The 19,420-nt window shown below is 38.4% G+C and overlaps 1 protein-coding gene across 4 annotated transcripts; it reads left to right on the top strand.

Moving 5' to 3' along the window:
* Nucleotides 1-832: 832 nt before the first annotated feature.
* On the top strand, nucleotides 833-19,069 carry arhgap1 (Rho GTPase activating protein 1). 4 transcript variants are annotated; one of them, XM_088611949.1, is made up of 14 exons: nucleotides 937-984; nucleotides 4,660-4,749; nucleotides 6,125-6,285; nucleotides 8,001-8,096; nucleotides 9,548-9,635; nucleotides 10,062-10,193; nucleotides 10,987-11,073; nucleotides 11,635-11,733; nucleotides 12,639-12,743; nucleotides 13,227-13,303; nucleotides 13,745-13,822; nucleotides 14,277-14,405; nucleotides 15,115-15,218; nucleotides 16,624-19,069. In XM_088611949.1, the coding sequence occupies exons 3-14, from the start codon at nucleotides 6,147-6,149 to the stop codon at nucleotides 16,801-16,803; spliced, it is 1,314 nt and encodes a 437-aa protein (XP_088468075.1). In that variant the 5' UTR covers nucleotides 937-984; nucleotides 4,660-4,749; nucleotides 6,125-6,146; the 3' UTR covers nucleotides 16,804-19,069. The 4 variants fall into 4 exon arrangements, with proteins under 4 accessions (XP_088468074.1, XP_088468077.1, XP_088468075.1 ...); XM_088611948.1 differs by lacking the exon at nucleotides 4,660-4,749 and having other exon boundaries at nucleotides 833-984; XM_088611951.1 differs by lacking the exons at nucleotides 4,660-4,749; nucleotides 15,115-15,218; nucleotides 16,624-19,069 and adding an exon at nucleotides 14,748-14,924 and having other exon boundaries at nucleotides 833-984.
* The last annotated feature ends 351 nt before the right edge of the window (nucleotides 19,070-19,420 follow it).

Genomic DNA, 19,420 nt, shown 5'->3' with positions numbered 1-19,420 from the left:
CAAGTCTGATGAAGGTGTAATCTGGGATATAATAATAATAATCATCATCATCATCTTTATTTTATATTAAGCCTTTAACAGTTGCTTCTCAATGCACTTTATACAATAACATGAATAAAATACATGAGAGGAGATAGTAAATGAGGGTGTGAAATACAGTAGGAAAACAAAGCAGCACATAACCTGGACTTTTGGAGCAGTGTAGTTCACTGCTCTTTAGGGAGTGGTGCAGTGTGTGCAATATGAGTCACTCCAATCGAACTGATGGGGGCACCTGTCACACATATAGCAAGAACACTCACTACATGTAGAAGTTGGGGGAACACATGCATTTATAGAAGCTGCCCGTAAGAAAGATCATAGGCTTGAATACTGTGTACAATTGTGATTTACATGTCATAAAAAGAAAACACCCCTGCACTGGAGTCACTTAAAAGAGAATTGGCCAGGGTTGTCCTACATCAACGTGTTCAAGGAACTTAATACCTTTAGTCCTGAACGACTGCGAGAGGGCTAGATGAAAGCACGAAGAAAGCTGAAGGATATTCACACGGTCAGTCCGAATGAACTTCTTCAGGATCAGTAATGAAAACACAGACCAGTGGCAGAAATGGAAACCAAGGGGTATCTCTTCAATACTGACACATGAGACGCTTCTTTACTCAAAGAGCGCAACAAGCCTCAGCTCAGAGAAGAAGTTGTTGGCTGATATGGTGCCATTTCTTAAAAAGCAGGCTTTGTTACTAGAAGCCAACGACTTCTTCTTTCACTACCTTCACGCAAGGCAAAGAGTCGCTGCCAGAGATACCACTGTGCTACCAATAGTAGTGCGCAGGCGGAAGCAGTTTGGGAGCGGTTACCAAGGAGAAGCCTGCATCCGCCTTTAAACCGGATGTTTGCTTGTCACAGAACCCTTCGTTTAAAGGAGACCTGCTGCTGCTACCCTGCGTGTGTGTGGTGGGAGTTGTCTGTCAGAGAAAAAAGGTAAAACCTGCAAACTCGAGCTTTTATTTTCACCGTGATCGATGCACGTTTTGTGACAAAGGGGAGTACGGTACTTACTGGCTGCAACGCTTATAGGTCCGACACGATTACAATGATTTGGGAAAAAGGCAAAGATCATTGCATTGCAACATTTAGCTACCAATATAAAACATCATAATTAACGTCTTTTGTTTTGGTACAAATAGTTTTCCTAGAAGCAGATTCATTCGTGTCCGGACAGGTGTGTGCTTTCAGTTAGGTACCTGGTTGTTTGTCTTTTTGCGAGCTGAGCGAGGTATTTGCAGATGTTAAATGGATCTGTGTAGTTGCGCGTTTGTGATTTCAAGATGAACAGTTGGTGGGCTGCTCTGCTATAGATAAGAAAGGGTTTGACAGAGTTGTGGTGTGTTTTCTTCCTCCAACTGAAAGAGGTGATGTCATCTTTGTTTTTGTAGAAAACACTCGTTTTCGATACTGTATTTCAGTGCGGTTCCACTACAGCTCTTCCTTGTTATCTTGTGTGCATTTTTTTCTTACTCGTACGTCTAATAACGGAAATATTTGTATATATTATAACAGCATTCTTAGAAATAATAGTTACATCCTAAGACTTAAAAGACCTACATTTTTTCTTACCCTTTGGTTTCTTTGCTATTAGTGTTTTTGATAAAAAAATGAAAATGAGCCTCTAGACCCGGTCAGCCGCTGGACAGATTGCTGTAGCACTGCGTTCGCCACTTTCTGTGCAATCCAGCCGGGATTGCCGTGCTGGGCGATCAACACTTCCAGAAGGCTTGCAGAAACAGAAAAACTGAAAGGTTGTGGACTTCACCAAGGCCACACTGAGCAGAAAGGGTGGGTTCAGAGCGCCCCAGCAGTGTTCCTGTGTCAGAGCACGTTCCTCCCTACGTACAGTGTCGCCAGCAGCTGTATCAACCTGCAGCTCACAGCTGGCAGCCCACTGGAGCTCAGCAGATGTGAGTCTGGACAGTATATGGGAGACCTCCTGAGAAAGCTAACATTGCTGCTGGAAGAGGTGTTTATTTGGACCAGCAGGGAGAGCTCACCTTGTGGTCTATATGGGTGGGGATGCCCAAGTATAGTATTGAGGACATTATACTGTAAAAAAAAAAAAGCACCATCATTCAGATGAGATGTAAAACTGAGATCCTGACTCTTAATGGTCATTAACAATCCCAGAATGTTTCTTGAAATTTCCCCCTGGTTTTTACATTTCGTGGTCTCTAATAATCCCCATCTTTGAATTGGCCTGATAGTTGACATGTGGTGAGCATACAGATGCACTTTGGCTGCCATTGCATCATCCAGGTGGGGGCTACACATTGGTGGTGGAGGGGAGTCTCTATTAGCTGTAAACCCCTTTGAGTGGGACATGAGCTCTCTATAGGTGTAAGGTCAATGTCCCCATCAGCTGACCTGAGCTATACACCTGTCAGCATAGTGCTCAACACATCATTCCCACATGCATTGTTTTGTGTAAGGTCTGTCAATGGTGAAATCCGGGACAAAAATGCTCACAGAAGACAGAGGTTTAATTTCTTACCTGTCAGCGCTACCCCTGCATCTTTTTCAGTTAGAAGGGGAGCTGAGGTCATTCTGCTGATGCATGAATTGTTCCTTCCTGGAATTTCTCATGCTCATTCTCATGGAGTCAGTGCAGTCAGAGAACAACTTCGCTTGGGGGATGAGATGGCTATGATGGTTCTGGATCGGTGTGCTATGCCTTTGCCTTAGTTCCACCGAGCAGTACTAATGAAACAAGTCCATCAGTTCACTAATTAAAATGTAAATAACATTATACGTGTGCCCAATGAGCTATTGATATAACACAGCAGACAGTTGTAGTTGTGCATCAGGACTTCAGTGCCTTCAGTTGTAACAGTGATACAAGTCGTATTTGTTATAAGGTAGATATTATGCTATTTTAATCTTTCTTTGATTGCCAATTCAAAAAACTGTAATGAGTATTTAAATTGCATCCTGTACTGGACTCTATGATGCAGTTCTGTAGGCTGTTGCTCAGAGATTAGATTTTGATGCAGTGATTTTAATTTTTAAAAATATTGCTATTGCCACTGCCAGCAGAATCATGTTTTATAAATAAACCTTTGCAGTTTGTGTACATTGTAACAGTACTGCTACTCCAAGATCAGTGCATCTGATTTGATTTACATGCTCATTTGAAACTCACTAGGATCCGTAGGGGTCAGTTTATTGACCTGCCACTCCCTCTTGCGGAGGATTTTGAAGAGGACTGAATCATTATTGCCATCACAACCCCCCAGTGTTGAAATATCTGTTATTTGAGCTGACCTTGACAAAGTTTTACATGCAGGAACAGTACACAAACATAAACACTCCCTACCCACCCATTCTTGCAATGGGAGGTCAAAGTGAGCTGTAAATACTTTTCATAAATGGCCCAAATTTAAAAACTGCAGGATAAAAGTAAAAGCTTGAAGTAGTTGTGAAAAAGATGTTGTGCAACTCAGTTCAAGGTGGTGTGATCACAGGAAGCAGGGCAGTGGCACTGGGTTCTCAGCTATTTCTTGGTTAACCTTGTTTTCTGAGTAAAAGTGTTGCTAGAGGGATGTGTATTTGGGCAGACCCTTTTTGCTTAAGTCCCCTTTATTCATGTTTCAACACGCAGCTGTAATGTGACCACTTTTAAGTAAAACTCGTTTGAAGAGGAAACATTATGAAACATACTTGGAAAGACACATGCCTCACTCTTCTGAATCTGAATCTCTGTATCGGGTATGTACTGTATGAAGCAAAGATGTGGTCATCCAAATATCTGATAATATAGTATGAGGTTCTCAATAAATAGAGCCGACTCAATTTCACTTTTGTAGGCTACCGGGTAGTTTTGATCCTATGCAGTAACGAAGGAACACAATTTTTAAATTGAAAACTTTCTTTATGATTTTAGGTACATGCTTGCAGCACACAAATATTTTTTTTCTGAAACTTTTATCTATATTGTTTTTAATTGATAATTGTACTGCTTCTTAAATGCATTCCACAACACATCTCATTTTGTTTTAGTATGCAATTCAAGGTGCATTCTTAAAAGGTGTACTGCTATTAATATCATAGTATAATTTTCTCAGTGATTGACAGAGCCTGGGTTTCTTAGTTCTGTAAAATGGGCTATTCAGGGAAATTCAGATTGGTGTGTTTCTGAGCCTAAATTCATAACTGAAAATTAATATATTATTCGAACATTATTTCAGTTAATCCCTGAAGCTTTACCACGAGTTTGTTTCACAGGTTAAACATTACAAGAATTCATAAAATAAACCATCTTCTTCGTAAAGTGGTAATTATCATTTTCCCATCTTTTAATGCAGAAAGTTCTCTTTTGAAGGAGTCAAGACTTTTATTAGCCCCCAAGGGAACATTATGACATTCTGAGAACAAACATCTTGCATAAATTATTGATGGTAAAATAGAAAATTCTCAGCTAGTTTTGTTTAATATTCGGCCAAGTAAAGCCATACAGTTGTGTGAAACAGACTTTGGTACCGTCTTGATGGACTTGATAGTCCGTCTTTAAATTGTTCAATTTTCAAACCTAATGACACCTTAATTTCTCCCTTTTTTACTGGATCTCTAACTTTCTTGAATGATAGTTTCTGTTTCTGAATGAAGGAATGAAGATGCAGCTGTCAGTGAACAGTTGACCTGTTGTGTGAATTCCTTTAACCAGAAAATCACATGACTTCTGTTAATAGTGAGCAGGTAGGTACAGGCAGATACCTGATCTCATTATCACGTGACTCTAAAAGATAAGGAAAATGAATACAGCATATAGATGAATGAAATTCTAAGTTAATTTAATGTGGTTAAAAGTCTGAACTAAAAGTATATAAACTATCCAGTATGTATAGCAGAGATATCAGCTGTCATGTCAAAGAGTTAGGAAATGTCAGATGTTTATGAGTGCTTTTATTATTATTATTATTATTAAAAATAATAATAATGTTGTGTGATTTTCTATTCAGGTGTAGTAGCACAGATAGGGGATGCAAATCTCTTATTCTCTATGTATATATACAATTGTATATAAGTCTTTGGATTGAAAGGACAGGCAAATGTACAGCTTATATAGCTAGTAAAGACCATCATTGTCACAACCGTGGTATTTGTGTGCTTTTGTGTTCTCAAAGAAGACACTCAGACTTGCATTTGGTAAGATGTCCAAAAGCAAGATATCCCTGCAGACTGTCCCTCAGGAACCCTTAACGCTCCCGTTGTGCAGCCTGTCCCTGCACACTGCAGCTGGTGATGAAGCTTGGCAGCTTGAGAACCATGATTATAGCACTTGTATTCACAGCAGCTTGGCGAGGGAAGCAGAATATTTCAGAATGTCTGAAGGGGAAGCCAAATGCATGTACAAATGTACTTCCTTCTCAATGCAGGATATGAGAATTGCTCCCTGTAAATCTATAGAATTCTACCGTACCTGTGAAAAAAAATAAAATGCTGCTTTAAATCTGTAAGCTAAGCCTCTTGTTTTTTTCTTCTTTCATACTTATACGAAGTATTTTATCCAATTTATTAAAAATAATGGTCATTACTAGTATTCTAAATCAGCATGTTTTTGCACCATTACATTTCCTCTTATCTTACAAGTAGTTTTTGCCGTGTAAGAACCGAATGGGAAATTCTCTGCATTCCTTCCTAAGTGTATACTAGAAACGTCTTAGTTTCACATCCTAGTGGAGATAGTGACCTCGTTTGCTGACTGTGTAAATTGCTGTGCCTAGTTCTGAAATATTCCTGTGAATCGTCACTTTTTCAGTTTTGTGGTCAACCTTGATGATGCTGACATTTCTATTTTTGTTAAATAACACAGAAGTGACTAAAAGCTGCTCCTCAGCAGCAAAGGCCACAGTCCTCGTTTTAATGTTCGAAGCTCTGCGTGCAGAGTTTGGTCTGTACCAGATCCCCGCGCTTTGTAAAGCATTTCAAAAACCAGATTGTGTAGGCTGTACACAGCAACAGAAAGCACAGAATATGGATGTATCCTTTTAAATCTCTGAAAAAGAGTGTGTGGATGTGCGTCCTGCAGCTCTGGGAAGATGTGTACCTGACAAGCGTGTCTGGTGCTCAGTTGCAGGGTGGAAGTGTGGACAATGGCCTCTGACCCCTTGATAGACCTGCAGGATGACCTGTCCAGTGAGGATCCAGCCAATACTCTGGAGCAGCTCAAGATCTCCACGTTGGCAGAGAAGGACTGGCCTTCCGATGAGACGCAGGAAATGAGCAAGTCGGGTAAGTTGTTACGCAGGCTGTTTTTTAAAAAGGTTTGGCATGTGGTTTTGCTGTGCTTACCGCTGTTGTAACTTATAAAGCTCCACATACAGTCCTTGTGAAATTTACTACCTACATTACCAGCCATTGGATGACTTTTTTCTACACTTTTTTCCATGCGATTATTGTGATCTTTTGGAAAGATCACACAGTTGGCTTTTGTAGATCTGGTGAGTATATCAGATATAAGTCGCAATTCCAAATACTGTATGTAAAAACAAATGATAGCAGATCTAGGAGTAATGTGTACATCTCTGGTTTCGGCATCAAACAAAATGCTGGTTGCCTTAGTAAAATGTTTTGTGCATTTTCCCTGGCTGTCAAAGGCATAAAGTATGAGGCAGATTAAAGCAATTCCACTTCGTGGGCTTACTAAATCATGACTAAAGGGGCAACGTGATTAAAGTTGAAGTTAAGTTAAATTGAAGTTAAATTTTTAGCAATTGTAATTCCTGAAAAAAAATTAAGCTTATTTCATTTTTAGAACTAAGCTCATTAAACACAGGGCGAAGAAATACTTGGAGAATACTCTAGACAGATACTATATTAGAATAAAAGTTAATTATTAATTTATAGGAGAAGTCTATATACTGGACTGGAGGGTTGGATTGGCACTGTAATAGCATGACATAGTGTTTCTGAAAACGGTGAGCTTTGACCTGCGCTTGTCGTAAATTCACCTCTGGAAATACTGTAATCTTTTTGACTGAGGATGGAATTCGGGTTTATGATGAGATCTTTTCTGCCCGACACTTGCACCTTAACACTGCAAAGTCCAGTTACAGTATTTAATTTCTTTGTCATTGATTGTTCTTTTCACTGCTTTGTCTTCTGTCTTCTGCTGGTTATTGTAAATGAAAATCCGATCTTACTTGATTTATCTGGTTAAATACAGCATTGTAATTAATGATACTCCTAATAGTAAATGTCTTCATTCTGTTAGCCTCTATGGTTCTGTGTTTTGCTGAGGTGTTACAGCAGAAGGACTGGTCAGCTGAGGAACTTGCAGATCAGTATCTGTTCTGCATATTTAGTGGTTGACTGGAGCCAATTCTATAGCAACTGTGTTTCTCTGAAATCAGTTACGTTTGCTGCTAATACAGAAGACCATATAAATAGTACCACTGTCTCTTTTTTTTTAAAGTTCTCACTACTCTTTTGACAGGGTGTTTTTAAAATGAGTTATGCGCTCTGGATTTGATATTGTACAGAAGACTTCCACTTCAGTACCCTGTCTGAGTCTCTCAGCAGTCAGGCCTGTGGCATTCAGCACTGCATTACATCATCATCACCCCCTGCTATAGAATCGAATAGGCAAGATTTAGACTGCAGTTAGACTTGGCTGATGGTGAATTAGCACTTCTTCACAGTCGCCACAGAGGAGCAAACTGAAATCAAGTTAATGGGCTTCCTCATTAAGCAGTGAAGAACCCATATAAGAAAATGAGGTGGAAAGCACTGTGTTGAACCTGAGCATGTTATTCAGGTTACATCACGAGTGACTAACATAATCAGAAAGAAGCGTGTGTCGATGCACTTCATTTTGCTTGAAAAGGAGGACAGGGCGGGTGCTTGGGTTGCTTTATGAAATGAATCACTGAGCCATAAATGATTATATGCTCTAGCACAGTATGTAAGTGCCAGTAATGACTCATTCTTCTGATTCTGATTTGCAGACACGGATGTTTCCAAAAAGTTGGATTCGGGTCTGCACTTGAAATGGGATGATCCATACTATGACATTGCAAGGCATCAGATTGTGGAGGTGGCAGGTAGGATCAAGAGGGTGCCTTCCATTTTCTATCAGTGTGATGGGGGGGGGAAGGAAAAAATGTTTTTCAAAGGAATAATATGCACAACAAATTACAACTTATCTAATTAGCTTCATGGAAAGATTGTTCGCAAAAAGATGTTTTTAGAAACCAGTGTGACTCATGCACTTAATTTTGCTTGGTAAAATAGTTGAATGTAGGAAATGTAGAAAACATACCTCACAATAATAGCTTTCTTCACTTTTTTGTTTTTCCCATTGAGCACTATTCAATAGAGATATAGAAAGAGTAACAGAATTTGGTGAAGTGTCCATTGATGGTTTTGAAACTGTAGCCATTCTAGAAATTCTTGGTTTACTGGAAAAAAGGTGCCTGTAGATTATCTGAACTAAAACTACACTCTGTTTTACCCTCAATGTCATTTTCTTTCCACTACCAAGCAAATCGAATCCATTCTGTGCATCAGAGAGTCAGGGTTAAGGAGGCAGGTTCTGCAGTTCGCAGCAGAACAGGAGAAGCTTGTGACCAAAAAGACTTTCACACAGAGAAAGACTGTGCAAAACTGAAGAGAGAGACAGACAAGGGGACACTGAAGACTTCTGTGATTTCCCACCAAATAAACATGAGAATTCTTCTTAACAATGCTCACATGACCCGATCAAAAGCACTAAAATACCATCTGATCCAGGACCCTTCCTTTGATTTTTTTTCTGTAAGCTCTTTCTGAATTAAATTTGGCTATTAAAAGTGCTGGAAGTCAGACCAGATGGATATAATAGATATAAGTATGTTCTTGGCAGTTCCCCTAAAATGTGGTGTTAGAATCTCAGAGGGGGGGAAAAGCTTATGCTCACAATTGTGTGAGTTCACAAAAGGCTGGCTTTTTAATTTTATTTTGCAGAAGAGGAAAATGTGGGCAGGCTTTGTAGGCAATGTGAAACTCAGCAAGGCCTGTATCTGTGGGAGGTTTTTGATGTCTTTCTCTCCTGTTGGGAAGTGACCGTGAATGAAGGTCTTATCTGAGACCAAAGTTCTAAAAATAAATTTCTGAATGAAAAACAGCACAGCATATGAGATCAAGGAAAGTCACCTGCTGCATGAATCTTGTATACTGAAGGAAACTATGTAAAGAATGACATATGGACTGTGGTTCCAACATTTACACGTTTGACAAACAAATTGCTTTACCATTTGGGGGAAGAAGCTGAACAAACTTTTAAATTTCGGTAGATTGGGCAGAAAATGTGTGAATACCCAGGGATGACAAGGTGAATGAGGGGACGTTTTACAAATAATTAGCTCTTTAATTATACTATAATATTTCTGTTTTTCATTGCAAGATTTTGCTCTTCAGTAAATAAAATGACATTCATTTTGTTTTACATATTACTCTGTTGCATAGCTAGGCGAGTCTTTCTCTTGCATTAGCAGTTGTATTCTTTTGTGTAAAGGTGATGATAACTTTGGCAGGAAGGTTATTGTGTTCAGTGCCTGTCGGATGCCTCCACACCATGAGCTTGACCATCACAAACTGTTGGCGTGAGTATCTGTTTCCTGCTGATTATCATTCTCGGTTCCTCTTACAGCAAGCTGGTCAGTTCTGCTTATGAGCGCTTTTTACATTCATGTTTTGCAGCGAGTCAGATAAATTATTTTGGAATTGTTTAAAATGCCTTAGTTGTGCATTTTTCCTTTTCTTTCATCGTTTAGTATTTGCAAAACACCAGAATAGCAGTTTCTGGGCTGATGGATTTTTTATTGTTAAATTGCTTGTTTCTATTGTTTTAAATGTTCCTAGTCCTGTATATGTTTTTTTAGCCCGTACTGCATTTTAAAGTACTGCTGTTATTATTGTTCTTCATGTATAAATCTGGATTATATTTATAGGTTTGACTTTTTTTACTTTTTCATCACATGAAGCATATGAACTTATGCAGGTATGCTGTCATCTTCTGTCTTTCGCAGGTACCTGAAGCATACCCTGGACCAGTATGTTGAAAATGACTACACTCTCATTTATTTCCACCATGGGCTCACCAGTGAGAACAAGCCATCCCTCACCTGGCTCAGGGATGCCTACAGGGAATTTGACCGAAAGTAAGTTGTACACTCTTAGTTATGAGTTGCTTTTACATAGTTTCACATATCAAGTACAATAGAAACTAAAAGGTTGTAGAGATGGAGTTTAAGATATAAAAAAATCATTCTGCATTTGTAAGTAGGAAAAAAATACATTCCACCCTAAATGAAATTATTTCAGGTGGGTACCTGTGGCTGTGTCAGCATGCGTAGGCTACAAAGGATCAAGTTTTATTCCATGCTGAAAAAAAGAAGAAAGAAAATGCAACGTTTCGGCCGTGGAGCCTTCTTCAAGACACCTGAAGAAGGCTCCACGGCCAAAACGGCATGGAATAAACCTATTACTTGTTCCTTAAATGAAATTATGCCAGATTCATGACTGATACTACTGTAATTCTTCTTCCTTGGCTCGGATGCAGACATGCTGACCTGCTGTTTGCACTGGTGACTGTGATGTAATGAAACCAGGTTGCTGCTATATTAGTGGACCAGGGATCCACTAATCCTCTTGCCCAGTGTGTTGAGACAGCACACTGTGCTGTAGTTGGCGCTGTCCCTTGGACAAGAGGTCCTGAATATCTGGTCACTATGCTCTGATGTTTGTTAGAGTAGAGATGTTGACCAGGATGTCCTGACTAAATTCCTGCTGTGCATTTTGAGCTGCCTAAATCCCTAAAGAATGGATGTTGTGTTTCAGTAGTGGATGAAGTGTGTCACTTCCTGTTTGTAAAGCACTCTGGGATCCTTTGAGATCAGAAATCTTATGCTAACTCAAGGAATCGATAATGATTATTATATTGGTTGATTTCAGGTACAAGAAGAATATCAAGGCTCTGTGCATTGTCCATCCCACCACTTTCATCAGAACACTGCTTATTCTTTTTAAGCCAATTATCAGGTAGCTTTTTGTCTTTAACTTTTTTGATGTCCATGTTATTACAGAAATACTGCAAACTAAATTGTAATGCTTTAAAATCCTATACTGCCAATATTTTTACCTTTGACACCCTAACTATGCCAAATACTGCTCTCGTGTTCCAGAGATGTTGAAAATTTTAATGAGCTACTCAATTTTCACTACATAAAAAAGAAACCATCAGCAGACATTACCACCGACTGGCTTGACTGTCCTGTTATGATATAATATTTATTTAAAGTCCATTTTAATTTTTTTTCTGTTGGATTTATAAGACATTCTACTGGTTTTCTTACCAAAGGGTGACTGGATTAAATAAACATGAACACTAATGGTGCTCTTCTAGGTTAACACACGTCACCTGTTGTGGGATGTGTCAGCTGTAAATTGTGTTTAGCACAGTTCTGCAATTATAGTGCCTAAACATCCATACAGAAGTGCCTATTAGTGACTTTAGACAAATGGGAAAGTTAGTACAGTATAATTTATGTGATAACCACTGACCAGCTCTAAAAGTTTCTTTATGCCCTGTATCCTTGCCAGCTGGAAGTTTGGAAGGAAGATATTCTACATGAACTATCTGAGCGAATTGGAAGAATATGTCAAGTGTGAACAGCTGGTGATACCCCAGAGGGTCAAGACGTAAGATGAATGGTTTTTTAAATAAAAATTATTTAGAATTTTGTATGTAATTTCTTTCTTTGCTGTGCGTTTTTAAAACAAGTACTAAAGCAGCACATTATTGCTTCTCCATGCCAAAAAAATGAGTTTACAGTGGCTTCTGAACACCTTGTCTATCAGTGATGCTGTCATTACAAATTGAAAGCTAAAAAGTCCTCTGGAATTCTTGGGGAAATTTTGTGCAAGGAAGCTGTGAAAATAGTCTGTGTGTTTTTCAAGGCTTTGTATTACTGAATGGCTAAAATGAGAATTATTTTTTAGCAATCATTAAAAATATATTTTATACTGACAAGGAAACTTTTAATGTTGATTGTTTTCAGTGATTTCTGAAAGAAATTAATTATTTTAATATTATTAATACCTTGAGACCCTAATGCTCAACAGATGGTAGAAGGTTTAGTACTGAGTAAATGTATCTATTTTTGCAGTTAAATAAATTAAGATAATTACTCAAGTACACTTTCCTTTAATGAAAATGTTCTTTATATTTACATACACCTGCATTTGTACTTGTTTTGTAACGGTTACTTCCTTAATTATGTTTTTGCTCATTAATAACCAACTTTGAAAAATGAGGCACATAGAGTACTGTTTATATACAAGTAGGTATGTTTTTGTATGATTGAAAGGTTTGAGATTTTCCAAGGGTGGCCCATAAAATAATGCCCTGCATTTTCAAAACGTTCATTCTCACAGAAAAACAATTAAACTTGTTTAACTGGGAAATCTAGTGCTGTGAGTAGTTTCACTGCAATACATTTTGACCGAGAAAGGAGTGTCGTTCCGGCTGCCTTTCAAATGATAAAATACACATTTGTTTCAGGTCAGACACTGTGCTAGTTTTGAGAACTATTTTTTTTTTCCAGTTATGATGACAAAATCAAGGCTGCGCAGAAGGTCTCACAAGCACAGAAACCAGTGCCGCCCCATTCTCCACTGCCAGCCCAGCAATTCGGGCTCTTCCTCTCACAGTGCGTTCACAACTTTTTAATCCGTTTTCCATTAGTGGTAAATATAAAGCAGCAATGTTTCCATTTGGTGCTCAACACCTGCATGTTTGACTCTTCATAAGCATGCTGTTTTTAGTAGAGACAACTGTTAACTTTTATGAGATAGACAAAGTTAGGAATGACCACGTCACAAAAGGAATACTTAAGTCTGCCAGTCACAAGTTAAACACCCAGGATGTGATATAGACTTGTTCCTAGTGAAAAAACACCTTTAAATCCAGACTTTATTCAGTAATTTACATGGCAGGTGAGACAAAGAATTCACTGAATCCTTGGCAGGGGAAGGTTTTTTTTAATTGCTCATTGTTTTTGCACAATTTTAAACATCAAGGCTTAAAAACACATTTTTTTTTAGTTTCACACATTCTGGCCAGCCTGAATCTGTGTCTTTTTTACAGTGCAATGCAGGCACTGATTGGTGTTTTGTATTATTTTGGAGAGCAGATTACAGGAGAAGAGTCCAGATAAAGACAAAATCCCCCTGGTAATGCGAGAGACGATCAGCTATTTGAGGGAGCATGGTGAGTCGATCCTAGTGAATGCTGCTTATTGCTTCCTGTTCCATGACCATAAGAAATGATGTGCTAGTTGGCGACAGAAGTTAAGAAGACTGACTTCAAAATAATATAACAGCTGTGCGTTACTGCTGTGCAAATTGCTGTTTTTTTGTTTTGCCCTAATTCTAGACATCTAAATGGTGTATATTATCCTGTTTTTATTATCTTATCGCTGTTGAGTTAATGCTGGTTGCTATGTTTGAACTCTTTTAACATATTAACCTGAACGGAGGTGCCAGTGTTCCTATGTTACAGCGAGTGAAGAACTCATTTAACAGGGCCTGAAGTGTTTAATGAAATTGCTGCTTAACCAGCTGTGTTTAATTATCCCGGAGAAGTTAATCAATCCAGAAGATAATGTCCTTTTTCACATATAATATTCTTCTGTTGCCTTTTCTATCTTAGGTCTCCAAACAGAAGGCATATTTCGAAGATCAGCCAATATATCCTTGGTCAGGGAAGTCCAGAATAAATACAATATGGGTAAGCAATGTACTGTAAAAGAAAAAAGCCATCTCAGATGCCTTGAAATATATTCAGGCAGCAACGTGCTGTTGAATCACTCGATATTCACATTTGTGTTTGAGGTCAAGGTCTTGGTGAGGGTTTAACAAAACTGATGTCTACTTTAGAGATGTTGTTTTGTTAAAATATGAAATGAAGTGCAGACATTTCAGTGTTTTGATTTACTTCGGTTTCGGTCTAATGTCGTGATTGTTCTTCTGGCACACCTTTCGAAAATGTAGAAAAAGTCTAAGACTGTATGCTGCTGTACATCTCCATGTGCGCCAGTGAACCTACTGTACGGAGTCTGATGGGGAGTTTTTGATTTTGAAGACAAAACACCATCTATCCATCCTGACAGATTCTGTTACGTAAGAGACACATACTCTGTGTTGGCTTGACTGTTGCTCTTCTTCCCTCTCCATGCCTCCAGGGGAAAAAGTGGATTTCCTCCAGTATGATGACGTCCATCTTGTTGCTGTCATTCTTAAAACATTCCTTCGGGAATTACCGGAGCCCCTCCTCACCTTTCGGCTCTACAATGACATTGTCAATTTTCACAGTAAGTTGCTGCCAACCTAATTAGGAGCTAACAACAGGTTGTTGACTGTATCCCTAGAAGTGCCTAAATTAAGAAATACAAGATCAGATTTCTGAGTTACGGTTCAAAACATGAGTGAAGGGTGGCCCTGCATCTGAGGAGCATGTTTGCATGTCTGTGATGCAGGAATTACTGACACTTGAAACATTTCCTAAAATGGCCTGAGTTTAGGAAGGCATGATAGGGGAATGTTGTACTGACAAATACTGACATACTCATGGGCTGAGTAAAACAGAAAATAACCCAAATACCATGAAAAGGATTTTAGATCCTTTAGATGTTTGCATTTTTTTCTTCTTCTAGATCCCCTTAGTCAAGAGGAGATACCTTTAATCAGTGTGTAGAGGGCTCCGTCTTGACTGAGACAATAACCTGCATGATCCTATTGATGACCACAGTCAAGACAATACAGGAGGAAATGAGTGGCTACATGCGTTTGAGAGTCTTACAGGCATTTTCCCCGAGTATTCCCTCTAACATCCTGATTTTCTGCAGGCATATATTGAAACTTGGTCACTTTTATAAATACCCCATGATTTTCTTACCCTTGAATGGATCCTTTTCACACTAAATGTTGAACAGCTATTGTGTTGAAGATTAAAAATTTAAATTTAAATCTTAAAACTAAATCCAAAGGTGCCCATGATCAAAGCCGTGCTCTTATCTGCAGATGTGGAAAACAGCAGTCAGGTGGCTGTACTCTGCAGCATGCTTCAGACGCTCCCAGATGAGAACTATGCTACTCTCAAGTATCTCATTCAGTTCCTGGCGCAGGTAAGAATTTGTGACCTTCTACCAAAAAAAAATACACCTTACACCTTTTTGGACAGGAGAAGCGATGTTTGAAGTATATACTATTTTCGGTCTGAGAAAACAAGAACGTTTTGTGTGGTATTTCTTTACAGATGTCGCACAGTCCTGTTTTTCCTCATACCATTCCTGACTTGAAAACATAAAGAAGATATATTTTTTGAAACTACATAAGAAAGGATACGAACAAGAGGAAGCCATATGGCCCATCTAGCCCACTTGGTATTTAGTAGAGAACTGACCTGAGGATTTCTTCCAGCCATTACTTGAAGGACATCATCCTCAACAACATGGCTAGATAGTTTGTTCCTTCAAAGTGCCTCCTTTTATTGGTTTTAAACTCAGTTCCTCAAAGATTCCACTTGTGTCCTCAGTCATGTGCCATTGTACAGCCCTTCAAGGGGTTAATGCTTCCCCGGCGCTTAGCGTGATGAATCAGATTAATCGGACGCCTAGTACGATCTGATGCTTGTCTTCCTTTAAGGAAGGCAGTTTGATCAGAATGAGTTAATCTCTGGATCGCAGATGCTAACCTATTAGCCAGAACTTTACAAATTATTTTAAGGTCCACATTTAATCAATCAATCAAAGTTTATTGATCAAATGCACAACAATACAGCATGTAGGAGTAGTTGCTGGCAAAAAATAAGGTTACATAATAATAGATAATAATGTAATAGAAATTGAATAAAATAAACACAGACAAAACTCAATATAAATAGAGCTGCTATGTGTCCAGGGTGTATGCAATATACTATGTCCAAGTAGTGCAGTATGCACAGTACAGTGAAAACAGTATCTCCATGTAGCCATTCCGAGTGATTTGCTAAAGGAGCTGCAGGCTGGCTAATAAGCTTAGTGGACGGTAGTTTGAGCAAAAGGATGGGTTCTTATCTGCAAACCTTTTTACCCCTGGTTAAACGTAGGGGTTTGCAGGTGGTCCTCCCAGCGTAGATGCTCAGTAACCCAGGTGATGGCATGAGAGGACAGCTGCCATTAGTTTGGAATAGGTGCCTGTCACCTCTGTTTCATAGGATCTTCTGGAATCTGCAAGCTTACAGTAACACTAGCAAGAGATGCGTGGCCCCTCGGATTGATACTTTGTTGGGGAACTCGGAGTGTAATGTGCACCTGCGACCGGTGGGCATGTCAAAAGGAGTCCAATTAGGCGATCATAAAACAGAAAATAATTAGTGATTTCATTAAACAAACAGTCCTTGACTGGACCAATTCAATCCTTCTCCAAAGGTCTTAAAGGTGTTGTTTTAATGAGATCTTTAGATCTTTAGAAACTGATTTAGGTTTTATCCCTAAGCCTAGTGTTTTCTGCCTGCACAGCTGCTATGAAATCCGCCCGTTCTTGTTGCAGGTGTCCGATCAGAGTGGGGTAAACAAGATGAACAACACTAACCTGGCTGTGGTGTTTGGACCAAACCTGCTGTGGGGACGAGACGCAGCCATGACTCTGGGTGCCATCGGCCCGATCAACAACTTCACAAGGATGCTCCTGGACCATCACAGCCAGGTCTTTGAGCAGACCAGCCCTTAGCTCCACACTGGTCTCTCGCACTCTGCAATCTGCCGCCTTGTACACCTTCCCACGCCCATAATGTACAGTAGCTATTGCCAAACACACGCATTACAGAGAAATAATGGAACGTACAAAGTCTTATCAGCAGGATCCACTGAGAAAAACACAGTACATCCCTTTAGTGAAAAAACTATAGGAACTATATTTCTGCTCTCAATACTTCGAACACCAAGAAAGAAACATTTGGCACACCTTACAAGTCTGGTACTGTTTAGCAGAATGCCACTGGAATCCCAAAAGGTTTGACGGTTTGTGATTCACAGTTAATTTTTATAATGGTACAGATAAACACTACCATATATATATAAAAATGTACTGTATATGTATCAAAATACAGACTAATCTTAAGCAAGCAGTTGCAAAATAAATTGTTTTTCTTCACTGATGCTCTCGAACAACTGCCCAGCTTGGCAAAATAGAAAGCATTCAGTGCAGTGTTGTTTTTTTTAAAGATGCCTTATACTGTTAAGTAATTAACTTGTTTTATTGAAGTTTGATTTGAATTGATTATGGTAGGCATTAAGGAGATACTGAATATGACAATATTTGGTGAGCAGTACTTTTCAAAATACCATATACATTTACTTGGTTGACCTGAAGCTCTGTATATAAGTTCCTTTGTTCCTAATTGATCATTTATATTATGAAACATAAAGCCTTTAGTTTGCAAGGATAAAATCAGAAACTTGGTTTTACAATTTTGAGCTAGTTTTAAAGGCAATTAAATGATAAATGGGCCACTTAAGACAAATTGTATTGCCTTTTTGTAATGTATAACTCACATATATATTTATATATAGATAATGTGGTTGTTTTCATTTATATATTGTTTGTAGCCTCTTGAGCATTTCTTCATGTCTTAACTGTCTGCCTTGTGTGACATGTACCATTTTATAAACCTTGGACTCCAACATATCCTTATGTTAACAGTACACAGAATTGGACTATAATTATTTTATGGTGTCCAAAATGTCTAAGCCATCGGAAATACACTGATAATTAAATTTTAAGAAATTCTGAATTGCTGAGTTTCTTAAATCTATGCCAAAAAAAACCCAGAAAGTTAAATTAACAAAATTCAAATTGCTCAGTAACACTGTCAAACTTTCTTCCCAAGTCTCCACACTGACATTCCAAACAAAATACAAAAAACATTCTATGGAACTGAAGCATTTTCCGCTACATAAATGACTTTAAGCCTTTAATTCTTTTTAAAAGCAAGGCAGAAGACTGGATGGGTGGGACTTTATGTAAGGGGTGATGGGGTTTTTTATGTCTTTAAGCATAAAGTATTCAACATTTGTTCTGTTACTGGTCAATTGATCTTATTTCCTTGCTGTCTTTCTCTGTTTGTCAGAGACATTTTCGGATCCTGTCCTGCTGTTAAGCACTGCAGGTAGTACCTGATACAGGACAATGATGATGTGCCATTTTTTAGTCTGTGTCAGTAAAGAAAACCAAATATTGAAATGGTTTTGAAAAGTGTTACATATGTGGCCACTTTGAAATAACACAAACCTGCCAGGTAAATCTGTGGATCATCTGCTGTCTTGCTGGTATTTCAGATGCTTGTAGTAAACGTTCCAAATCGCTTCTTAAGATTGTTCTTTCTTTTTAAGGACTTCAAGCTAAAAAATTCAAGCTTAAAACAGATCAGTCTTAACTGTCTGGTTTTGTGTTTGCTGTTTAAAAAAACAAGTTTTACCTTGGGTCACAAAGATAGTGATGTAAAAAGCAGTGTAAAGATGATCATATTGTCCAGTAGTGTAGTATGCATTTTTTACGGTTTTGAAAAATATGTACTTAAGCAATCTCAGGAGTTTTAGAGAACGCACACTAGTCTGGTCACACCTTGTTTAAGACTGAATCGTTGTGGCATGCTTTGTGCTGCAATGCTGGTAGGTGGCCGTGTGCCTTATTATGATAGGGAAAGACGGAAGTACCTGATAAGTACTGTTCAGGTATTTTAGCTAGGATGTTACAGTTTTGTTTTCGCATGATGGTTACTGTTGTTCCCATCTCATTTGCTTTGTAAAAAGAGTTTTTGTTGCCATGGTGGGGAAGTAAAATGTACATTTTTCTGCTTTAACAGAAGCCAAATTCTTACTCTTCTCTACTTGCAAGTACTGTCTTTTATGGCAAACAATTATTTTTCAAAACCGTTCTTTTTTTATTACCTATTGTGAATTATAAAGCAGTTGAATAAAACTATAAGAAGACTGTATACAGTGGTAGTAATGTTTTTTGTTTTTCTGATGTTTACACATGGCAGAAAAGCAATGTGTTAATATATATATATATTTCATTTTGGAATGTGTATAGTACAATCTCCCAGAAAAACGCCTTGGTTTAGAATCATTCAAACTGGCTTTTACGATAATTTGAGTTTGCTTATAATAAAAAAAAATCTATCTTTAGTAGTGAAAACAGTGTATATTGTTTCAGCTTGAAATGTTTGGTAGTTATACATTCATTTCTTTAAAGAACTGACTAATTACGTGATTACAACATAGGAGAGAAACATGACAGCTCTCCTCAAACCTAAAAACAAAACTAAGGCTTCTCTGGCATGAAT

This window comes from Lepisosteus platostomus, chromosome 18 (assembly GCF_059453375.1).
Source record: "Lepisosteus platostomus isolate fLepPlt1 chromosome 18, fLepPlt1.hap1, whole genome shotgun sequence".
Taxonomy (NCBI): Eukaryota; Metazoa; Chordata; class Actinopteri; order Semionotiformes; family Lepisosteidae; genus Lepisosteus; species Lepisosteus platostomus.
This window is presented reverse-complemented; position numbering and strand designations above follow the sequence as displayed.